The 23,787-nt window shown below is 37.7% G+C and overlaps 1 protein-coding gene across 18 annotated transcripts in view; it reads left to right on the top strand.

Annotated features, from left to right (window-relative positions):
* The window catches only part of TAFA5 (TAFA chemokine like family member 5), a 505,223-nt gene that overhangs the window by 159,026 nt on the left and 322,410 nt on the right, over nucleotides 1-23,787 (top strand). Inside the window, exon 2 of one of the 18 annotated variants that reach the window (XM_074540012.1) lies at nucleotides 1,685-1,705. The exons of the other annotated variants lie outside the window; for them this stretch is intronic. Coding sequence (XP_074396113.1) covers nucleotides 1,685-1,705 — 21 coding nt within the window. The remainder of the gene's footprint in view (nucleotides 1-1,684; nucleotides 1,706-23,787) is intronic. 18 annotated transcript variants of the gene reach the window in all.

The following is a 23,787-nucleotide window of genomic DNA, read 5'->3' as shown; positions in this document are numbered from 1 at the left end:
GACAAGCTGAGATGTTTAAATAGACTGTTACAGACATGCTTTGCTTTTAAATGGGTTATATGTGTACCTGTTGTGTTTAACATGTACATTGGAGAAATCATATTTGAGTAAAAATTTGAGTAAAATTATCTCAGGGTGAAGTACCAGTATCTTTAATCATGACTGGAAACAGGGCTATTCTTGGCTCTCTTACACATAGTTTCTGTTAACTAAATTTCACCAGTCAACACATGATGAGCAGCTTGACATTTCTTGTTAATAAGCACAGTAAATAGCTGTGAGAGTACAGAAACTTCAAGTCTGCAGTCACACCTACATCTGTTTGCTTGGAGAGCGGATCAAGAGCTGCTTGGAATAATCACAGTGGTTAGTGAAGTGTGACTGGACACCCATCACCCCAAGTCAGATGTCAGTAAGGAGTTTCTGTTTATCAAAGGATTAGTCAATATCAGTTATAACTGAATGTATTTTAGTTTATTTAAAATTTCACCTGTTAAAAAGGGCTAATATATGATAAAAAAAATAAAATGGCTAGACAAACCTTAGTATTTGAGCTGAATGTATAATGCAAAAAATATAGAAATCAATTATATGACAAAATGAGTTTTATTGTGGTTTCAGTAATTCAGAAGAATAATAACATAGGGTATAAAAATCCCTTTAAAAATGAGGGATTTTTGATTTACTATTTCTCTACAAAGCATAGTTTATTTCTGCTAGCCTCCAGCTGAGTTATAGACCAAGGAGGATAAGCACCAAGGACTGCAATTGTACAAAATGTCCTTGCTGAGATACTGTTTCATCTCTTTTAGATCAGGCTGTATAATACTTAGGCTCAAATAACCTTTAAAATGCTTCTACTCTGAAATCAACAATGATAAAGTCAGTTCTTTCTCATGTTGTGTTATATGTCATTTTCTTCTCATTATCAAACTATACGGAGATATATTTTAAATGTATGAGTACTCCTCCCATCTAATTCATATATGCTCCTCTCCCTCCCCCAATCCCCCATTTGAACTTTAGAACAAACAATGTGCTTTGGCAAAGGATGACCATTTTGCTTACCCACTGTTTTATCCTGTGGTCTTGTCATTGATAACTCATTTTCCGGACGTAACAGAATAATCAAAACCTTTACACTGATAATTGGAGGTATCTTAGACTTCTGGGAAGAGGACCAGAACAGATGTCCAGATGTGAAAGAGTGATGCTTGAAGAGCTTTTTGAAGGATAGACCTTTAATAGGATCTTGGAAGTCATGGTGTCACTGATATTTTAATATGAGTCTGTGCAGAAATTTGCAAACTTAGTTACTTGGGTTAATAGTCATGCTGGCTTGCTATTTCAGTAACTATGCTGTAAAAAATAACTGCCCTTAAAAGATGCTCTTTAGGAGTAAAATGTTTCATTAGTTCCCTTTAAGTGATTTAAAACAGAAATTATTTTAAGCAAAGTAAACCAAAAAATGAGGTAATGGAAAAATGAATCTGTCATGAGCACATCATGGCCCTCATACCTTCCAAAATATCAAGAACCATTTTGAAAGAGAAAAAGCCCTGAGGGCCAGCCTCTTGATTTTAGCCTTATCTTTCCCATAAGAGTATTTATTATATGAAACTGAATTTTTTTTCTTTCTTTCTTTTTTTTTTTAAACATGAATTATTTGATGTGGTTTTCCTAGAGAGACCTCTTGAAGTTTGTGGTAAGCTACTGGTTTCTTCAAATTTACTCCTTTTTATACCCTGTTGGAATTTTAGCTGACCTTATTACATCTTCCATTAGATAGTATTAATGTATTTTCCTTTGTCTAGTCAATCATAAGTGTGGAAGCAAAATTCTTTTTTGCTTCCTGTTATGTTGAACTCGCTGATGGCTCTTGCTTTCTTCCTTTCCTGTGCTGTGAGCTCCTTGAACCAAGTTTATTTTATGAGAACTCCAATTCCTTGCTTATTTACTTTCTGGTAAAAAGCCAGTTTAGGACAGCTGGTCCAATATGTTAGTTGGATGTTTCACATTGTCCTTTATGTAGTTTTTTGGTTGTCTAGTGTATTTTTCCTAAAAGGTTTGAAGTTACAATCAACAGAATTAAAAAAAAGAAACTGAATGCTTAAATTCAAGCTCCATCCTCAAATTTTTCCCTTGCTCCAGCATGGATCCTCCACACAGCTTACAGTCTTTCAGGATAAACCTATTCCAACATGGGCTCTCTGTGGGCTGCATTCCTTAAGGGATATCCACCTGCTCTGGCACAGGTCTCCTCCACGGAGCATGCAGTGTGGATATCTGTTCCACTGTGTTCTTTTCCCTGGGCTGTTGAGTGTTGATCTTGCTTTGCTGGATCCCTTTCTGGGCACTGCATGGGAATCCCTGCTCTGGTGCCTGAAGCACCTCTTCCCTCTCCTTCTTCACTGACCCTGGTGTCTGCAGGGCTGTTTCTCATACTTTTTTCCTGGTCCTACTTCACTTGTGGTGGTTTTGCTCTTAAATACAAGTTCCCAGAGGTGCTGCCTTTGTGGGCAAGGGGCTCAGTCATGCACTGTGGTGGGTGGCATGGAGTCATCTGGAACTGACCATGTCCAGCCCAGGGCAATCCCAGCCTCCATCACAGACCCCCAAGGGCTGGGCACCGACTGTTCAGTGAACCAGGACTGGCTCTGTCCAATAGCAGTGGTAAGTGATTTGTCATCTTTCCTTCTCTGTCCTTGGTCCCTGATGCATGTTCTAGGCAGTTGTCCCATTGAGAGTGGGACAGTGCATTCCATACCATGAGCATCAGTTTCTGTGCCACTGAAGGTGACAGTGGCCCTTGGTTAAACCACCACAGTGATGGGAGCCTTGTGCTATGTATGAACCTCCCAGAGTATAGCAGGGTCTTGATTTCATTCTACATTTTCCCAGCTGATAGTGCTGGAAGAGGCCATCCTGAAAGGCCCTGGAGATACATCCCTCCAAAGAGTAGTGCTGCCGTGGAAACTGCTGAGCTCTCTTGCCTCACTGTCATGTAACAGTTTGCTGGTCACTGAGCATCTTGATTCATTAACAGTTTTCAGCCCTGATATCCCTAAGGAAGAACTAATGATTTTATGGGTTTGGCTTGGGATTTTTTTTTGTTTGTTGTGTTGTTCTTGGTTTTTTTTTGAGGGGGGGGGTTGTTTTTTGATTGGTTTAGTTCTGAGGTTTTTTATTGGGCTTTTTGTTTTGTGGGTTTTTTGTTTTTTGTTTGGTTTGGTTTGGTTTTGAAATGCAGACAAGACATAGGCAGAAGTAGGGAAAAAACCCAAGCCTAACCCAACCAGCCAAGAAAACCTTCTCAGTCCTTGAAGCATCAATTTACTTTTGATCCAGTAAGATATTTCTGCTGTCTCTAAGAAGTGATTTTTGTCCTACATGGAAGGGCATAAGCTTGACCCTTGAGTCAACTTCAGTTTGATAAAATTCTAACACATCTCATTCAGTGGGATTTTGTGCCTTTATGAGTATGTTGCATTTTTATGCAAATGTATTAAAAGTTTTGTGGACTAGAATAAGAGTAAGTAGTGAAAATTGAATCTGGTGATAAGGAGGTGATAAAAGTATATTGCAATTGAATTAGCAGACTGAACCTTTATTTATCAGGTTATTTAGGATGCTTGGGACTCAGATTTTTGTGTACATTCTTGGTAATCGTTTTTTCAGAATTAAATATCTAAGTCCCATATAGCTGAAGAGATAACAAGTCTGATGTTTTTTTATTTTAACAGGGTAATACGTAGTGTTATTTTGTGACAGAGGGTGGAATTAACAGCATTTCTAGTCGGTTTTGTGTGTGTATGTATGTGTGTGTGTCTGGCTCAGTTTTCTATGGTAATCTCTTTTTCCACATCTCTCCACACCCTGAGCTTCAGGGCAGGTGCTGGGGGGATGAAGTCCCCCCCATTGTAGAGGAAGATCACATTTGAATCCACCTTGAAGGTTTGTAAGTCCATGGGACCCAGTGAGATGCGTCCCAGGGTCCCGAGGGAACTGGCTGTTGTAGTTGTTAAACCACTCACTTCAAAAATTGTGGCAGTCACTGAAGTTGTAAATAAGCCTGTCTCTTTAAAGGGAAAGTGTAGATGGCTTATACAAACACTACATTTAAAAGATATTTTCTATTGCCTTCAAAAATTGGGTAAATAAATGCATTGATATAGGTGATACCTTTGGGGTAAACAAAAATAGAAAGGAGGAGGCACTTTCCCCTGGTCTTTTATCTACTTAAAGCAATGATTCTGAACCCCCTCTGTCTTTCTTTATCCCTGTTACCCTTCAACATGGAAGGAATTTTTAAATGAATTATACTTTGAAAATGGTGGCTCAGAAAAAGAGGATTCTCTATATGTGTCTGTATCATGACAACCCACATTTGCAGACAGATTTCAGTGTACGTGCTACAAAACACTGATTTCAGCTAAGAACTTGAATAAAGATTTGTTTTTGTGATCTATTTAGGAAAAGCATTAATATAATAACTTGTCTCTAACATCAACTTTCAATCAAGAGTAGTTGCTTGGACTACTTTCTGTAACCTACAAAGCCACATTTTTATGAAACATTAACCACTTGTCCCTCCCTCCCTTTTCTTTTCCTTTTGAATGTCAGTGCTAGAAACCAGCAGAAACATCTTTAATAAATATATACATGATTAAATAGAAATTGAGAAATTTCTTCTTTAAAATTGGAATTAAAGCTCAAAATCAATTTTAATTACAATATTTCTGTGACATTTTTTCTATTTGTTTCCCTTAGATGTGTGCTTAATTCAGAATTTAAATTATAAGTATTAAAAAAAAAAAGGGAAATTACTTTGTACATCTTAGAAATCTAGCCTGGTTGATCTTTTCATGAACTGTATTGATTAAGGAATATTATCATTATTCATGTTCTGGTAAGACACAGTGATTTTTAAAATTGAGTAACCATGGAAACACAACTGGGTAACATAAGGAAGAAAATATGGGGTAAATTTACAGTTAGTCTTTTAAGAAAAAGTTATTTCTGTTTTTACAGTATGATGTAGCTCAGTTTTTTATCTAACTTCTTACCCATTCGTGTGTGCAGGTATATTATACCTATGTATATGCATACACATATTGAACATATTGAATGAAAGAAAATAAAGATTTACATTTTTTTACCTAATTTCTAGTGTTTGGGATTTTTTTTTTGTTTGGGTGTTTTTTTGTTTGGTTGGGGTTTTGTTTTTTTTTTTGGCATTTCTGTTTGTGTTTGTTTGGGTTTTGTTTTTTTATTTTTATTTTTTATTTTGGTAAATTATAGCCAGAAAACTCATTAGCTTCTCCCCCTTTATTTTTGTTTCATGTATTCTTTTTCCTAAATGAGAGTTTGAGTAATCTTCCTAAGTTATAAGTTAGTTTTAAAAGGCAAATTTCTAAAGCATTGTGGTAGAATACTCTAGTAGTCAAAGCTTCAGAAGGATCACAGATGGATTATTGGACCAAAGTGTAATAAAAATGTTACAAATGTAAGGTAAAGTCAGTTACTTGTTACTGTGGAAAGCATATGTTGTTTTTAATGTGATAAATCACAGAACTCGAAGGGGTTTGCGTAGTATTTGGCACACGTTCTGGTGTCTGTCTTTTATATTGCTTGTGAACGTGAACTAAAATATGTTTTTGCTTTATTAGAAAATATTCCTCAGGTATTTCTGGACTATGCTTTCATATAATAACCTGATGGGTGATGCTTCCTCTTCTGTACATCACTGTGAACCTCAGCCTGCTATTTTTCCTTGGCATTTCTAATCCACATGAGGATCTGCATCTTTGTATGATGGAAGACGTGTTGAGTTCTGTGGTGTTAATAGCAGATTTTTAAAATCATACTTGCTTTCTCTCAATATCTATAAACCTTCACATATTTTAAGCAAAATGGGCAAGGGGATTTTGAGCTTTTTTACTTTACTTTTGAAAGTTGTAGTTTGTGACTTTCTTTGGGATAAGAGTACTTATCTTTCTTACTAAATCAGTATTTCTTGTGAAAGAGGTATGTCTTTTCCTGAATCTCTTTTTTTGCCCACATTTCCTGCATTCATCTTCTACTATCACATAGCTTCCCATTCAACTTCCTCTAAGTCCCAAAATGTATTCTCTTTGTTCTGATGTAACCTCTAAAATGCATCAGATGTCAAGCTATGCCCACTGTGAGCAATTCATGAAGAAATTGCCTCAACATTTTGATCACAGTCAGGCTTTTATTATGAAAGTAACTGGCATAGAAAGACACCTTTAGAAGTGTGAAAACAAGCAACACAATGAAGTAAAAAATAATGAAATTGAGCACAGCACTGGCACAGTACAGCTGCTGTCCCTGGCAGTGACTGTGGCCTTCGACAATAGTCTATGACTGCCAGGAAAGCCCCACTTACTACAGGGAAGTAATTTATGTTGGTTAATGTTCATTTTAATATCAATGAAGAGTTCAAGCCAGAATCCCATCTGTGAAAAACTCTGAACTTGGGTAGTTTTTTGTGTTCATGGAATGGTCGTATCAAGCTGCTTTATTTTTAAGATTTGTGTAAAGGTACACTTTACCTTGTCTGACTTCATAAGTGATTTTCTATATATTCTGAATCAATGCTGGAGACAGTGTTTTGCAATCAAAAGAATATATTCAGCACTTCAAGGAAGACAAAAAGAAATAATAATGTTCAGTGAACATGGAAATAATTTGCACTAGAGAAGGTAAAATTGCTTTTTCCTTCCCTGTAGTTTGTATGGTAAAGGAGACTCCTCACCTTCAGTAGAATTTTCAGTATGCAGCATGGTAATACAAGATCACAAGTACTGTCTTTGTTTCCCATCATTTTCCTAGTAAAGTTTATACACTAAAACTTACTTCCACCTGCATCTTGCTGAAGGAGGAATTCAAGTCCATCAGATGTTGCATATCCTTGCAGTATTCTGAAGTTCTGCAACCCAGAGTCACCAGGCTCAGTAGCATTTTGCCTGTCACTTGCAAACTGGCTCATGTGCTTTATATTATACAGGGGAGGCATATGTGTGGATAAAGTCTAGATTCAGCCTGATGGCTTAAAACATGTAAATATCCTCATTTGGACTCAGTAGTTATCATGGACCCAATTATCTATTGCCTACCACCTCTCATGGTCATTCACAGCTATGTGAGAAAGTGTGGAATACTAAATTATTTAAAGTCCTTTCCTCCCTGACACGCTTATATGATTAAAATATGAATCTATGAAGTATCAAGCAATTGATATTTGTGATATCAGCCTTTCAGTGTTGCAGGAATTCCAAAGTTAAACTTGGTGAGTGTTTAGCCCTTGAAGGACCTAGAACCTTTCTTGTTTTATTTTAGTCTTCTAATGAGCTTGGAGAGGTGAAGAACAAAAAAGTGCTCATTAACAACAGCCTCAAAGTCTTTATAAAGATGGTTCTTGAAAAAAGCCACCCTAGTGTCTTTAGTCCTGTGCTCACTCTTCAAGGCTCCTTTTGGGTTTCCTGGTTGATGATTTATGGCTTCTCCTAGCCCAAAGTTAGTACAGGGGCTGTCATGAGGTTTTTGCTGAGCAAACTGTGATGTTCATTATGAGAATCCTCACCTCTTCACCTCTGGGACCTGTTTGGGTTTATTTTCATGTGTTTCCTTGCCCAGGCTGCTACCTTCTGGCAGCTTTCATCTCAGGGCAGAGTTTGTGGGCCTTTACTAGGACTGACGGAGGTTGTTACTGGACTACTCTTTATTTTAAAAGTGGTTTTGTATAGAGTCAGCCACATAGATTTCAGTGAGGATGAATCTATATCTTCAAGCAAAGCATCTATCCCAATGGTTCAGATAGTCAGGTTTATATCTCCAAGACATTTTGGATTATTTGTTCCAGGTGTCATGGTTTGTCTTACCATTCCCTCCAAATATGAGAAGTCAAATATGGAAATAGCTGAGTAGTTTTAATTTATGGCAGCAGCTTATTTTCCTGCTGAACCTGAGTGTATGAGTTGCCTGTAAGCACTCTTTGCAGCCTAAGAAATGGGAAATAGAAGATGAGAACTGCAAGGAATACTGAAATCCTTATGAAAGGTTCATGGCAAGTGGGAGCAGCAATGCATGGGTTGCTGACAGGACATGGATTTAGGTAGGAGCAAGGGAGGAACTGAGGTCAGTGATACAGGTACAGGATGAAAGAGGGTGGATAGCAATTCAGTGCTGCTGAAGCAATGAAGGCAAGGAGTACTTGGGGATGGCTGGGATGCAGGCTGTTGTTACTGAATCAGGATTTGATGTGTGTGTGTGCGTGTAGGGAATTTGCAATAGCATTGACACGCAGAAGTTCTTGTGCTGTTTTGAGATGTGTGGAACTGGAAAGAGCTCTAACTAAGAGCTGTAGCTTCAGATGCAGGAGGGCACAGCCTGCCTGTCTCTTCATGCCACATGAGCTTCCATCTTTGTGTAAGATCCACAGGTTTTTCTTTATTGCTTAATCATATGAAAGTAACTGGCATAGAATCATACGGTAGCTCTAATAATAGCCCTAATACAGGATGGAAAAGAGTCAGGTCAGCAATAGGAGATGATGGCATTTTTCAGAACTTAGTGGTGAACAGTGGAGTCTCTTGCAGAAAAGCCACATGTGTGCATGTTAGAGTGCATTAAAATTTGATTTTTCAGCCTGAAGCTATTGTATATACATAGTGATAGACAAGATGAGCAGAGATGAAAAAAATGTGAGGTAGATTAATCCTTCTCTTAGAATAATTTTGTCTTCTGTAAAGAAAAAATGTCATGAGTTGGGGTCAGTCTTTTAGGGAGTAAGAGTCAATGTATGACTTTCTGTGGAGTTCTGGAAATGCTATTTATATTTTCTTTAAGTATAGTACACTGAAATAGTTGTCCTGGATCAGAAAGAATTATTCTCATTAACTGTTAAGATTCCTTGTGTGACTCGCACTTCTGAATCTCAAGAGACAAGAACAGGATATGCTGTCCTAAAATATATAATTGATTGTAGGAAGCCTTGTGCAAAGAAGAAACTGGTATGTAAAAACTTTGTTCTTTATATACGAACTGATGACTTAAAGTTGACTTTTCAAGCCAGAGTGCTTATCTTCTTTAAACCATGTTTTTTTTCCCAGTTTTCCAATGCTTATTTAGCTCCTACAGTTTGCTTGTAAAGAGGAAGCCTTGGTTTGAAGTTTTGTTTCAAAATGGGAATAATACTGAGAAAAATTTGAGAATCTGAGAGATTCTTTAAATTGGGAATCACTTGTTAGTTAGCTTTAGTTCTGCACTGAGCAACAGCAGTGCTTTCCTCACTCTCAGTTTTGAAGGGTAAATTAATATGAAGAAACATTCTTCTTAAAGTAGTCTGTTATTCTCTGAGCAGACAGAGAGAAATGATATTTTGCCTCTTAAAATCTGCACACATTTTTTTTCATTATTATTTATTTATTTTTCCATTCAAGAGAGGTAGGTAGGAAAATTTATCAGAATCCCAGAGTGGTTTTGAGAGAGCTGTAGCATATCTCTATCCATCCTTGCCCTCAGAAGTAACAGCTTCAAAACATGACAGTGGCAGCTTTCAGTTGCTGCACTGCACTGCAGTATCAGCTCCTTTCCAAGCAACAGCTGATCACTGCACCCTGCTCAGTGCGTGGTGGAAAAATCCATGTGCTTGTGTAGGTGGAAACATGTGTCAGCCTATTGTGCCACTACCCAATTCTGATAGTAATAGATGAGGCTTTGCTGTTCATTTATTAGTAAGTGCTGAATTATGGAGAAATATTAAGAATCAATGATCCATCAAATGCAAGACCTGAGTTTCCTAGAAAACTGCTAATTTGCTTACCGCTTATTCATACTGAGGTTTTTCCTGTATTCATATATTTCTATGTAATAACTGCTCTTTGGCTCCCCATGTTGGAACAATTTTTTTTACTTCTTAACTTGTGAAATGCTTGAATTGTCAATTCCAGAACTGTTTCACTCCGTAGTTACAGAATGCATCATTTATAGTAATTTTGAAATGCTTAATGTAATAAACTTTGAATCCTCCTCTTCTATTTGGAAAGTAAACAGGTTTGCTGTGAGAGGAAGGGTTTGAAGATGGCTGCCAAAGATCAGTGTCTATGAACTGTTCTAAGCAATTATTTCTACTGTTGATTGAGTTGACTTATGTTTTGCCATGAATATGAGCTGGGGTGTTGGGTTTCCATTTGGCTTATGCATAGTAGAACTGGCAGAATGTATTTGCATCTATTTTCGATACTGCCAAGCTTCAGTTGCCCACCTATAAAAACATTTTTTCAGTAAGTCTTTTATTCCAAAAGAAGTGGATTGTATGGCTCTGTTTATATACCTAGTGGTACAGCTGAGGGCACATAATGAAAACAGAATATTCTGCTGTAGGTCTTGATGATAATTCCAGTCTTCAGAAAATACTTGGAAAAGCGTAGAGGGAGGATGATATTATAGATGATGAAGAGATTTAGGATTTTGAACAGTTTCGTCCTTTCATAATTCTTGTGTGAGACTGGACAAGGCATACTGTCTGTCAATCCATTTATACAGTGGTACAAACTATAGTTACCTTGTAGAGATTTAGTAAAAATAAATTAATCATATTTGAATGGAGTTTTGGGAGATTTGAACCAAAAATGCTATCATTTACTGTAAGTGTTGCATAAGATTTATAGTGTAGGAATGTTTATTGCAGTATACTGCACTCACTGGCAAGACAGCATTTGGGTTTATTTATATGCATTCTTTTTTTATTTGTTCTACTTATATGTTCTTCGTCCTTCAATTTTCTTTTGTGCAGTTCAAAAATCTTTTAACATACCCTTTTATTCAGTTAAATTTCTTTCTCCAGTTGTTATACCTCCCTTTTTCCTGCTGACCTTCCTGGACCAACATTCCCTTTCTTGGAGATGATGTGGCTGACAGCTGTGAATGAATTTCATGAATTATCTCCTCCTGTCTCTAGCTCCTCCTCTATCCCTTCTCTGCCTGAAGCTGTACCATTATGAAAGAAACTCAAGACTCTGAAAAATCATCATTTACACTTTTTTCTCTTTAAAATGTGTTTTTCCTTAATATGAAAAGCCTTATCTATATCAATAGATATTTTTCCTGGAAATTATGTGCTGAATTCATGTCCCTGTATTTTTTAAGTATTTATTTTAAAATTTGAGGGTAGTACACAGTTTTCCTGGAATCTACTTTGAAGAATTCTTGATCTCTAATTGTGGATTTCGTGAAAGGTTTGTAGAATTTTCTGTATACAGCTGCTCTTTGTTTCCTCTTGGTATTTTTTCCTATGGATTTTTGTCTTTATCAGGGATTTTTTGCCAGTTTTTGTTTAGCAGTGTGTTTTCATGTACAAAGTCATAGGAGTTTCTTTTCTTTGTCATAACCTGTGATTTCTGAGGGTTTATTTCTTCTTCTTTACAATTTTTTTGTTTATTTTTAAGTTCAATTATCTTTGGTTTTAAAGTTTTTAATATCATTCCTCTTTCCAGTACTGTATGAACATTTTTGGTAAGAGATTGAATATATGCACCTTATTCAGAAACAGTATGTTCCATGAACTAGACAGGATCATAAAGTTTATTAAACCTAGAGAACTGTATATTCCATTTGATCCACGAGTATAAGAAGATATAATTAGAGAATGGTAGAGATCCTTTGTTTGCAACAGAAAGCAATTTTATTGTTTTGATAGCATGGAGATGCTAAGTGTACTAAGCACTTAGTCTTAGATCAAAATAAGTGGAGGAATGTTTTTCAGTCAGTGAGATGAAGATCAATGAAGATAAATGCAAACTACTAAATTTAGAAATGAGGAATCAAATGTTTGCGTTAAAAATAGGAAATCAATGTGTAGACATCAGTAGTGTATAAATGTATCTGGGTGTTAGAATAACCACCAATTGAAATTAATTAATGATGTGATTCTTGTGCATAAAAAAAGAGCAAATTGCCCTGGGACATGCAGACAGGAATGTCATTTGCAACACATGGGAGTTGCTACTAAGCTTATTTTTCATTGAGTGGAATATCACAGAAGCAATTTGCCTGGTCTTGGGCATTAGGCTGAAAGAAAGAAACAGATGAATTGGATGGCCTCCAGAGGAGACAAACAATAATCAGCAGCAGATATTAGAAGGACAAAAGAACGTTTCTTAGTACTCAGTAGAAAGGTTGACAGGTGTATATATCAATATCATTGCAAAAAAAGGTTTATCTTCTAATGTAGGAAAGATTAGCATGAGCAATGATGGTTCTGTTTCCCAAATGATAACAAATTGAAAAAAAAAATCACCATGCTCCATAACACTGGGAATCTGGGACAAGAAAACTCTTTATGTGACAGCTAAATACTTGGAAAAACTCTAGGGTGTTTCTGTCTCTGTATGCTTAAAATAGGTAAGGCAAATCTGTATTAAGAATATTCAAAGGGTGTAGTGCCCTCCCCCAGAGCAAGGGGGATGCATAAGTTATGCCTCAGGGTTTAGCTTTTATATTTTTCAAATTCTGTACTGCTTTAGTGTATACTTCTGAGCTTCATATTAGCTCTTTACACAGAGTAGGTAGACAAAACAATTCCTTTTCTAGCTGGGAACCAAGGATAAATGATTCAAATCTCTGGTCCAAGAGCATAAACAAGGGGGGACTGAAGAGAGAAAAACAATAAGGATGGGACATCATAATCTAAAGCTATAATTGGATAATTAACTCCAATATGCTAATGGACCAAAACTTATAAAAGTGTGAGACCCTGTGACCGGTCATCCATTTTGTGACCATTTTGAGTTCATCTTGGGTGTAGCCCTGGCTGGGCTCTTGTACTGCCCAAGGTGTATCCACTGAGGCCTTCTAATAAATACCTACTCTATCCTTTAGCTATGTCCTGCCTCTGTTCTAGGTCATCCTTCAGAAGGCATCAAAAGCGAGCTGTGTTTGACCTTGTCTGGAGGCCAGGTAGGCAGCAGACTCCTGACACTGCTACCACTGACTCCTATCACTCTCCTCCTCAGCTGGACAGAGGAGAGAAAATGTAACAAAAGGCTCATGGGTTGATGTAAAGACAAGGAAAGCTGTCAACCATCAGTTACTGTCACAGACCAAACAGACTCAGCTTGGGGAAATTAATTGAATTTATTGCCAGCAGAAATCAGAGCAGGATAAGAAGTAACAGAAATATTGAAAACACCTTCCCCCCCACCCCTCTTCCCTTTTTGGGCTATAGTTTCCTCTCCCAGCAGAGCAGGGAGATGGGGAATGGGAGTTCTTTTCAGTCCATTGCAAGTTGTTTTTGTTGCTGTTCAGAAAGAGTTCTTCCCCTGCTCCAGCATGAGTCCATCCCATGGGAGGCAATTCTCCACTAAATTCACCAGTGTGAGTCATTCCCATAGGCTACAGTTCTTCATGAACTGCTCCAGAGTGGGTGCATTTTCATAGGTGCAGTTCTTCAAGGACAGATTGCTCTAGCATGGATCACCCACAAGGTCACAAATCCTACCAGAAAACCTGCTCTAGTGTGGGCTCCTCTCTCCACCCCTGTGTAGGTCCTTGACAGGAGCCTGCTCCAGAGCAGGCTTCCCATGGGGTCATCTCCTCCTGTCAAGCACCCACTTACTCTGGCATGGGTCTTCTCCAGGTGGATTTCTGCCTCCTGGGGACTTCCATGGGCTGCAGCAGCACAGCTGTTTCACCATGTGGAGGAATCCCTGCCTGGAGCACCTCATCTCCCTCCTCTATTGGCCTTGGTGTCTACATTGTTGTTCATCTCACATATTCTCACCCTGCTCTTCTCTGGCCACAATTACAAAAGCACAATAACTTTATTTTTACCTTCTTAAATGTGTTATCACAGAGGTGTTACCATCATTCCTGACTGAACCAGCCTTGGCCAGCAGTGGGTCCATCCTGGAGCTGGCTGGCATTGGCTCTGCTGGACATGGAGGAAGCTTCCAGCAGCTTCTCACAGAAGCCACTGCTGTAGTCCCCCTACTACCAAAACATGGCCACGCAAGCTCAATAAAATGAGATTTTAACGAGGTTTTAATTTTTAGTGATTTTTATCTTTTCTTGTCTATTTTAGCCAGTATGTTTTTCTGAGATGTGATAATGTAAACTTTGAAAATATTTTAATGATTTTATAGGGCAAAGTTTTTAGGAAGATGTAGTAAGACATTTTACACATATATATATATAATAAAATGCATAAATATGCACATACATTACAATGTGTAAATGTATGTTAATAATCTTCATTATATATGTTTGGATAGATGTGTGTGGGCATTTGAGCTTTATAAGCAAGAGATGTTGGAAAAATAAGCCAGTTCCTGCATACAAAACCATCTCTTCAAAACTTAAAAAAAACCACTACATGTTGAAAATAGTTTCTCAGTTTAATTTACTTATGTTAATTTAATATACAGTTTGAGAAACAATGGAAAGGGTTTTTTTTTTTCCTGTGGGACACTGGAAGCTGCTAGCAAGACTGAAGGTATTCAAGTTGTTAGCTCTGTAGGATGAAAAGAGACAGGTAATTATTACCTGTGGAACATGGAGAAGTTATCTAGGGAGAAGATGTGAGTGTGATAATAATGTGTCATTGTTAGATCAGTGATTTTTAGTATTACTGGAAAAGCTATAAGTTTTATTCCCAAAGCTTATCTTTTCAAATTATTTTGTATGTCTCTGTTGAGAAAGAGGTTGAATGATCCACCTGAAATGTAAGAAATGTTTAGTGGAAACTGTTCTTCCATTAAGTGGATGTCTTGTCTTTTAGTGTTTCATATGTGAGTTCTGCTGCTACAGGAAGGTCTCTTCACTTAGCCCTACATAATTTTATAACAGTATTGGTGCCTTCCGTGTGTGTGCACAGGATCCATGCGTTGATGGCTCTGTTATGCGAGGTGTTTATGCCAGTTGTGAAAGGGCACATTTTCTATTTTTCATTCTGGTGAAGATGTGTTTACTGCAGCATATGTTGATGGCAATTTTGATCATAAGTATGCTAGGGTGGAGGGTTGTTTTAAAATTAGACAGATGAGAGGAGGTTTGGGTTCCCAGCTTCTTCTTCAGTTACACTGAACCTTTTGCATTGAGGAAATTCTTTCAGTTTTTGAAAATTAGACCACAATTTCTTAGGTACACAATCTTTAAATCAAGTTTAGTTGTTATTGAAAGGACTAATTCATTGTGACTATTCCAGCAGTTTAGTAACAGAAGTGGTTTAAGCCTTCTCATCTTCTGAAAGAATGTTTTTACAGTAGTAAATATCAACTTTTACACATATTTTAACACAGCAAAAATAAAACCAATCCTAGCCTAAAGACATATAAAATATAAAGTAAAGTTCTAAGTATTGATTTCAAAATGTAGCTATAATCTGTTGCAGAAGGTATTTCATGCATAGATTAGGAACCTTTGATCTGAGGATCATGTAAGTTTTGATTATTTGCTCTTCCAGTCATAATAAATGCAAAAGACATTCTGGCTAAATGGCAGAAGGATATTGCTTTCAAAATAGTATAAGTCACTATAATGCTAATAGGGGAAAGACACTATCCAAATATGATGGGTCCTGTAATAGCTTTCTGTATGAACATTGGAAAATGATTGTCAGTTCTGAGGGTAGGTGTGTAGCTGTGCTGCCATTAGCATGCCTGGAGACGAAGGATGGAGTGAGAGAGAGAAAAGGTAGCTCTGTGCTCCCCTGCAAGGACAGGAGCTACCACTGTCAGCTATAAATGCTACAGCAGCTCTGCTTCAGCCAAAGGGGCCTGTTGGATTTGCTAATGGAATACCACTTTGAGACAAAAGAAGGACTTAGTGTTCTAACCCAGTGTTAGCAGCTATCACTGCATATAAAAAGCAGTCTCTGCTTTATCTGGACAGGACTGGCCTTTTTGAAAACCTTGAAGTGAGCAAACAACCTCCTGTGATATTTTCTAGAGAAATTAGAACTGTCATTTGTATTGCCATAACTCAAAGGAAAGCTTATATAACACAGGCTGGATTTAAGTACAAGATTAGGAAGCTTAGGTAAGCATGTAGGCTTTTTTGTTATTTTAAACTAATTTGCTATAATCTTTTTCTGATTTGGCAACAAAGAAGCTTCTAGATTCATTTGCTGACTGGTTTTAAAAAAGCTACTTGTCTATGCTATGGCCATCTGAAGGAGAGAAGGGTTTGCACTTAAGCCTTCATGGTAATACGTGCTTTGATAGACAAGTTAATGTGTCTGCACCCTTGTAAAATGTTATAGCTCTCAGGTATTAAAAGGTTTCTTTTGGAAGTTACTGCTTATTGCATCAAAATTGGTGGTGCAGAACACAGACCAATCACACCAGTCCTGTATTTCAGCTATGCCAGCAACTTCCTTGGCATTTTAGCTTAAAACATCAAACAGAGGCAGACTTGCATTAAGGTATGTTGTGATCTGGAAGGGTGGGCCTGTCCAGAGGCATTCTGGGTTTGCTGTGGCCAATGTACCATCAGGCTGGGTGCAATCCTGTACTGCCCCAGAAACATTTCTGGGTGTTTTAATGTGAAAACTGTAAAAACTGGTTTAAGGGCAAGTGAGGCAGTGACTTGTTTGCACAGCCACATGCAATTTAAATGTGATGCTAGGCACACTTCTAAGACAAGCTTAAGTATGACATCCACACTACTTCTGCACTCATGTAGGCTGTTGAATTTTGGGTATTGTAATCACTAGTTCATACTCCAAATTATTTTGTTGAAATTAGACAGACATTCAGGGTATGGCCAGGGAATTCAGGGGAAAATGTCCTACTAACATGTTAATCAACCATTTGAGGAGGTATTCCTATGCCACAGAATGCCTTGCTGAGTGTAGGTATTTTATCATCTTTGTCCTAGGTACTGTTGGATGAGTACAAACAACACTGGCAATGCATTTTAGCAGCACCAGATGTACTTCTGCAATGAAAATAAACCCTAAGAATTACAGATTTGAAAAACACAAATGGAGAGAGAAGAGCAGAGCCTGAAATGCCAACACAGAGAGTGAAAATAGGACTGCACTGTTAACCAATTAACAGTTTTGGAGGAAGTTTATTCTGCAGTTGTGTGATTATGACTCTTTCATGAGTTTCCATTTCTGAGAACTGATTCAAGGCATTGTGTTTATTTATAGTATTGTGCATAAACATTGTGATTTTTTTCAGATTTTATGCATAGTGCTGGTGAATTTGTGGTTTTGCCCATCATGGGTATACATGAGACAAATCTGTGTGTAAATCACATGCTGTGCATATGACAGCTACACTCCTGATCATGAAATTTATGAAGTGCAGGAAGAATGGCTGACTTAGCCTGTGTTGTACCGTGACTCACAGGAGTGTTCCCATTTGCCTTATGAATGTCTGTAGGGAGAGGATGCTGGCTGCATCTTCTGAATTATAGAGCCAAGTATTGGAAGAGAGGATCTTTTCTAGATCTGCTCATGCCTGTGAGTCTTTAGAGACAGCTGTTTAAAAAGCAAAACAAAAAATACTGGCAGCATTAAATGTAAGGACTCAGAAAGGAAATTGCCTAGTGTTCAGTTTGATAATAAGTGCCATCAATTTTGGACGTTCACAGGATTATGTTCTGTGTCTCTACAATTAAAAAGAAAATAAGAAAAAGCATCAGAGAACATTAGCATAATTGTCATAGTGCAAAGGCTTTGCATGAAGTCTATTAGTGTTTTCCTATCTGTTAATTAGCAAAGGAACAATTTCTACAAGATTTCTTAGATAAGCGCTGCACTTCAGAACCTATATTGGCAGAAGTAAGACCAGAGGCTCTTCAGCTTATGAAAGGAAACAAATTCCTTGAATTTTCTGTAAAATAAGTACATGAGTGGAAGAAGTTTTAGTGAAAGATAAATTGGTTTGAGAGATACAGAAAGAGACAACTGGAAAGATGATCATCTTAGAGTCATAAAATTGTAGAATCATTTAATTTGGATGTAAACTGTAAGATCATCAAGTTTTACCATGAACCTACCACTGCCAAGTCCACCACCAAACCATGTCCTTAAGCCCCACATCAGCATGTCCGGTAAATACCTCCAGGAATGCTGACTCAACCACTTTCCTATGCAGCTTGTTCCAGTGCTTGATGACTCTTTCAGTGAAGAAATTTTTACCGATATCCAATCTTCACACACTCATTCCCAGCAAACTTGAGGCCATTTCCTCTTGTCCTATTTCTTCTGACTTGGGAAAAGATACCAACCCCGGGCTACAACCTCTTTTCAGGTAGCTGTAGGGTGATAAGGTCTCCCCTGAGCCTCATTTTGTCCAGGCTGAACACCCCCAACTCCCTCAGCTGCTCCTTATGAGACTTGTGCTCCAGACCCTTCACCAGCTCTGTTGCTTTCTATGGACATGCTTCAGCACCTCAGTGTCTCATTCTAAGGGGCCCAGAACTGAACCCAGCACTCAAGGTGTGCCTTCACCGTGTCAGGTAAAGGGGGACAATCACTGCCCTGCTCCTGCTGGTTACCTGATACAGGCCAGGATGCCATTGGCCCATTTGGCCACCTAGGCCCACACTGGCCCATGTCCAACTGGTGTCAGCCAGCACCCCCAGATCCTTTTCGGCCAGGCAGCTTTCTAGCCATGTGCTCCCAGCCTGCAGCATTCCATGGAGTTGTCATGACCCAAGTGCAGGATCTGGCACTTGGCCTTGTTGAACTTCATCCAGTTGTTCTTGGCATTGATCCAGTCTGTCCAGGTCCCTCTGCAGAGCCCTCCTACCCCACAGAAGATGAGTGTTCCTGCCCATCTTGGTGTCATCTGTAAAATGACTGATTTGATCCCCTAGTCCATATCATGATACACACGAGATACAAAGGCCTCTCAAATCTTATGCTTAAATTAATTTTGAATACTCATATGGCTGGTATGAGTACTGATCAAAGTATAAGCACAGCAGCAGGCAGCTTGGCTTCTACCAGGCACAGAAGTATTTATCTGAACCTGAAAGCTTTTAAGCCTGAACTGGATCCCTTGATCTGTCACACTATATTTTTGAGTTTGGTAGTATCAGCACTGCTTGATTCTGTATACAGGAACTGTGATGTCTCAGGGACTGTCATAGCTGGATACTGGAGTGTCCAAAATAAATGAATACACAGACAGTACTAATCTGAATATATACTCCCCAATGGGTAATTTTTTAATCCGCAAACTGGAGCTGTGTTTAAGGCCTGTCCGAAAGATATCTATTGGTACTGTAACATTGTCACGTGTTATGCATCTTTGGCTACACTCCCTCTATTTACACAAATGAAGATCAGTATATGTGGATATTTTGATAGGGGTTGTTTTTGCTGTCATTTTGTTGATGTCTGATATATTTTTATTTACATTAGCAAACCAAACATTACAATCCATTTGGTAGAGAGAGATAGTAAATATAGAGAGATGTCAGCATGCATTGTTGGCCTGAACACCCCAGCACAGTGTCATTAAATCTCATTCTGGTTGGGGATGATTCCCATTCAGCTGTTGTGCAGTGCAGTCAGAATGAGTTCAGTGTCTGTCCACATCTGTGCAGATATTCAAATTGCCAAAAAGAGTGAAAGAGAAGGAAGGCAAAGGAGGAGGAGGAGGGAAATATGCCTGAGGTTACAAACTGAATTACCGGTGAAGCTACTGTGTTAGTTTAGTCCTTTTACGGGGATGCCGCATTGCTTTCTACTGCTTTTTAACTCTCCTGACCTTTACACAAAATTCAGTCATGGAATACCCTTAGGAGCGGTTAGCTCTTTGATTGCTGTATTCTGTTACACAGCTGTTTTGCACTCACTGTTTTCTCATACGTCTAAGTTTTGTATTATAGTATTTGATTTACTTTGTAAGACAAAAACACTTGTAAATCAGCCTTACAGCTGTATTCAATTTTATTTTTCTAGTTTTAATATCCTTATGTTGCCCAGGTTTGTTCACTTCTTAATAAAATTTTCTTGAATAATTTTGACAGTATCATCCAAAATTGTCATAATTTTGGGGTTTTTTTGTGGTGTTTTGTTTTTTGCTTCGAGTGGGTTTTTTTACTCACTCAGATAGTATATTTTTCCTGGAGAAAGTTCTTAAGAAGTCATACTTAAAGAAAAGTGGCTACTCTTTTCAAGTCTGCAAAGTATAGACTGTGTTGCTACGTGCATGTTTATTACATAGATAATACAATGTTGATCTAGTAAATCCTAGTAAGTCTGTTCAAATAAATGTAATAATTTACTGTATGCGTTCTTCTGAACAGCAAAATTCTTGAAGTCATGGTAGAAAATGTATGCATATTAATGTATATATATTTCTCTAAAATCATCCTTCAGCTCAAACTCAGACATTAAATTTTATTCCTGAATAATAGGATTTATTCTGTAATGCTATATTGCTAGTGCCTAGTCTTGGACTCAATTCTTTTTCTGCTGTGCTGAAGCAGGAAAAACAGAGAACTCCTGCCCCAAAGATCTGACAGTCCCAGGTCTGAGCAGAGAGATAAGAAGAGTTGAAGGAGGCAGGATGGTGGTACAGCACATTCTCATCTTACTCTCTCTTGTTGGGTTCTTTGCTGAAAGAAGGAAAGGCGTCTCTTACTAGAGTAACTGATACACTTGGAAAAATCCTCCAGAATTTCACACATGTGGCAGATCTGAAACAGATTCTAAATAATCCTAAAATATTTTGCTCTTGACTTTAATTCATCAAATGGTTTGAGAAGCAACAGTAGGTATTTCTGTTGAGCATTGTTTTACATTACCAAAAGAAAGAGGGGGCATTCTAGCAATTTAAGCCTGTGTTTCAAGAAGCATAATAAAGTTTTGGAATGAAAACACCTGACAGCTGTTATGAGAGTCAGCAAGGTGTATGTTGGAATCTTTGAGCGTGTTGAAGGCATGTAAACCAGCAAGAGTTCCTATTCCAATTTGAAAACGTGGTTTTACCTTCACATCAGTGTGCCTGATATTTGCAAACTAGCATGTGAAAAGTTACAGTAGGTGCTCTGGAATGTTTAGAAGGGCTTTAATGGGATGGGAGATACTTTGTTCTGAGACAAACAACATGTGGCCTCCTCTGTGCTTTCTGAAGCCAGTAGGATTACTTCTGCCTGAATAAGGCAGATTGAGGTTGGATTACCTTGAGGAAACAATGTGCACAAAAGTTTATACGGCTTGATTATGATATATATTTTTCTCTCTCTTCATTTCTGGTTTCTAAAATTTATCTGTGGATTTTTGGGTTTTGCTTGTGTGGGTTTTTTCCTGGTTGTTATTTGGTTGTTGTGTTTTGTTTTGTTGTTTTTTTGTTTGGCTGTTCTGGATTTTTTTATTATTGTGTGGTCATTTTATTTTACTAAATTATTTTATTGAGTGTTGCTGGAATATTGGATGTAGTTTAATGTCCTTGTTAACCCTTTACCTTCTTTTTTTTTCTTTTTTTTTTTTTACCACCTCAAATTATCATAGAAACAGAAAAGTTAGGTCTTTTGGCCAGTCTGAATGGCTGCCAGAGCTGCCTCCCAGGTGCTCTAGGGGTCTTGGTGCCTGGAAAAAGTAGTGTAAGTGTCTGTGTTGTTGGCCAGGGGCTGGTTGCCTGTAAGAGCTGGCCAGATATGCAGGTAGGAGATTCAGGAAAGGAATCAGCTGTGTCTTAGTTCAACATGTATGAGGAGGCAAACACTCTTCTTGGAGGCCTGGCTGCCCTTCGTCCTTACTGAGCCAGAAACCTCAGGAGCTCTGCTCCATATCAGTGCTTTTGGCAGCCTTGTGCAGAAAGAGGAAACACTGGACAGACAGACCAGCTGCCAGAGCTACCAGTGGAAATAATCCTGATTCTGGCCTTAGACTTTAAAATATAAATAGATATTTTTTGAAAATTCTGCTTATATTGGACAAATGTTCTCTGCTGGAAAAATCTTACCCAAAAGATTATTGGACATTTCCAGTTAGAATAAAGCACCAAAGTAATTAGCATGTCCCTTTAGAATATAGAGAACTTCTCATGGTGTAGTGCTGCATTGGGAGAGGAAATTAATTAAGATATTGATATTAATAGAATTAATGAAGACATTGATATTAATGTTTTCTTCTTTGTGCAACCGTTTCTTTTTATTTCGTGATCACTCTAAATTCTTCTATTTCTCTTGTGCTTCTGCTTGTATGTGCAGTGGAGATACAATTTCATGCCAAGAATAAAGGAATGGATCTTTATCTTATTTTCATTTTAGCAGTCCATAGAGCACCTCTATGAGGTGCATATACACTAAGACAGACTAAAAATTCCATGTTGTCTTTTTCCTTTCTCTTTTGTGTTTTGTTTTTTGTGGGAGGGTTTATTTGGCTTTGGAGTTCTTTGTTTTTTGTTTTTTTTTTTAATGCAGAGTTCGTGGAAATCACTAGTTACAACATGAAGGGATTGAATGTGTTTTTAGTTTCCTAAAGTCCTGTTCTTGCCTTGAGTATAGGAAAATGCCCGATTTATTAAATTGAGAATTCCAAATGTAAGTATAGGTTGAAAAGCAGGCTTTATATCTTACAATACTCTAGGATCTCTGTGGATTCCCATTTTTTGGTAGTAATTCCAGGATTGTTCGAATGTTGAAGTATTATGATTTTTTAAATAATTTCAGAAAGGTTTTAGGGTTTTATACTGGTGTTCTGAATGTTAAAAAACCCTCAGCATTAAATATTTTCTGTAGAGCAGCTCTTATCTCATGTGATGGTTCAAAATATTTAGACTTTATGTTAGCAGAACTGCTTTTTTCTGATATCTTCATATCAGAAGAATATATAAAGAATAGAAATAAGGTAGGATATCTTTCTTACAGTATTGAGGGCATAATGAATAATCAGCAATCATAGAATTGTTAAGATTGGAAAAGACCTTTAGGATCATCAAGTCTAACCATCTGCTCAGCACCACCACAATGTTCACCATGTCCTCAAGTTCCAGTGAGTGATTTGGAAAAAATGGACCTAATTATTTTACATTTGGAGTTGAAATTTATTGAATTTCCAGTGGAGTGAGTTAAAAAGGTTTTGACATGAGTAGAAAGATATACTAAGCCAGTAAGACTCAAATATTTCTTCTCATCAACTAATTAAATGACATTCTATAAACTCATTGTGCTGTCCTTGGAGAAGAGAAAAAAAAAAAAAAAGGTTTCTTAGGAGTGTTCCACATGTCTCAATGAAATCCATTGACATGTTTTAAATCTGGCTGTGAGTGTTCACATACTACGAGACACTGCACAGTTCTATGTGTTCTATAAATAGAATGAATATTTTTAAATGGTACATGTGTGGATTTGGAAGAAAAACTGAGCTGTCACTAACAGAAAATTTATGCTGGCAACTGTGATAAAGTATCACATTTAAAAGGATTTGTGGGGAGGTTGTTTTGTTATTTTGACTTAGAGATTGTGTGACGATGAGAACCATTGAAGCATATTGCACTGATTAAATGTAGTATTTGTCTCAAATGTCACAAAACATATGGAATACCAGGAACATTCATCACTGTTTGAAGGGACCATCTAAAGCCTTGATAGCCTGGTCCAACAATAGTGCCAGTAAAATAGTGAATGTAAAGTTCTGGTTACATAAAAACAAGTGAAATAATGTTAGAAGCAAGAGAGTTAGACTGCTACAAAATTACAGCTCCTTCTTCCTCCTGCATATTCTCCTCCTTCTCTTCTGAAGGAAGAGCTAAGGCTGTGTTTAGGAAAAGCCATACCAGTGCTATTAGCTTTATC

This window comes from Zonotrichia albicollis, chromosome 4, assembly GCF_047830755.1.
Source record: "Zonotrichia albicollis isolate bZonAlb1 chromosome 4, bZonAlb1.hap1, whole genome shotgun sequence".
NCBI classification, from domain to species: domain Eukaryota; kingdom Metazoa; phylum Chordata; class Aves; order Passeriformes; family Passerellidae; genus Zonotrichia; species Zonotrichia albicollis.
Note: the sequence above shows the minus strand (reverse complement) of the source record. Positions and strands in the feature narration are given on the sequence as shown.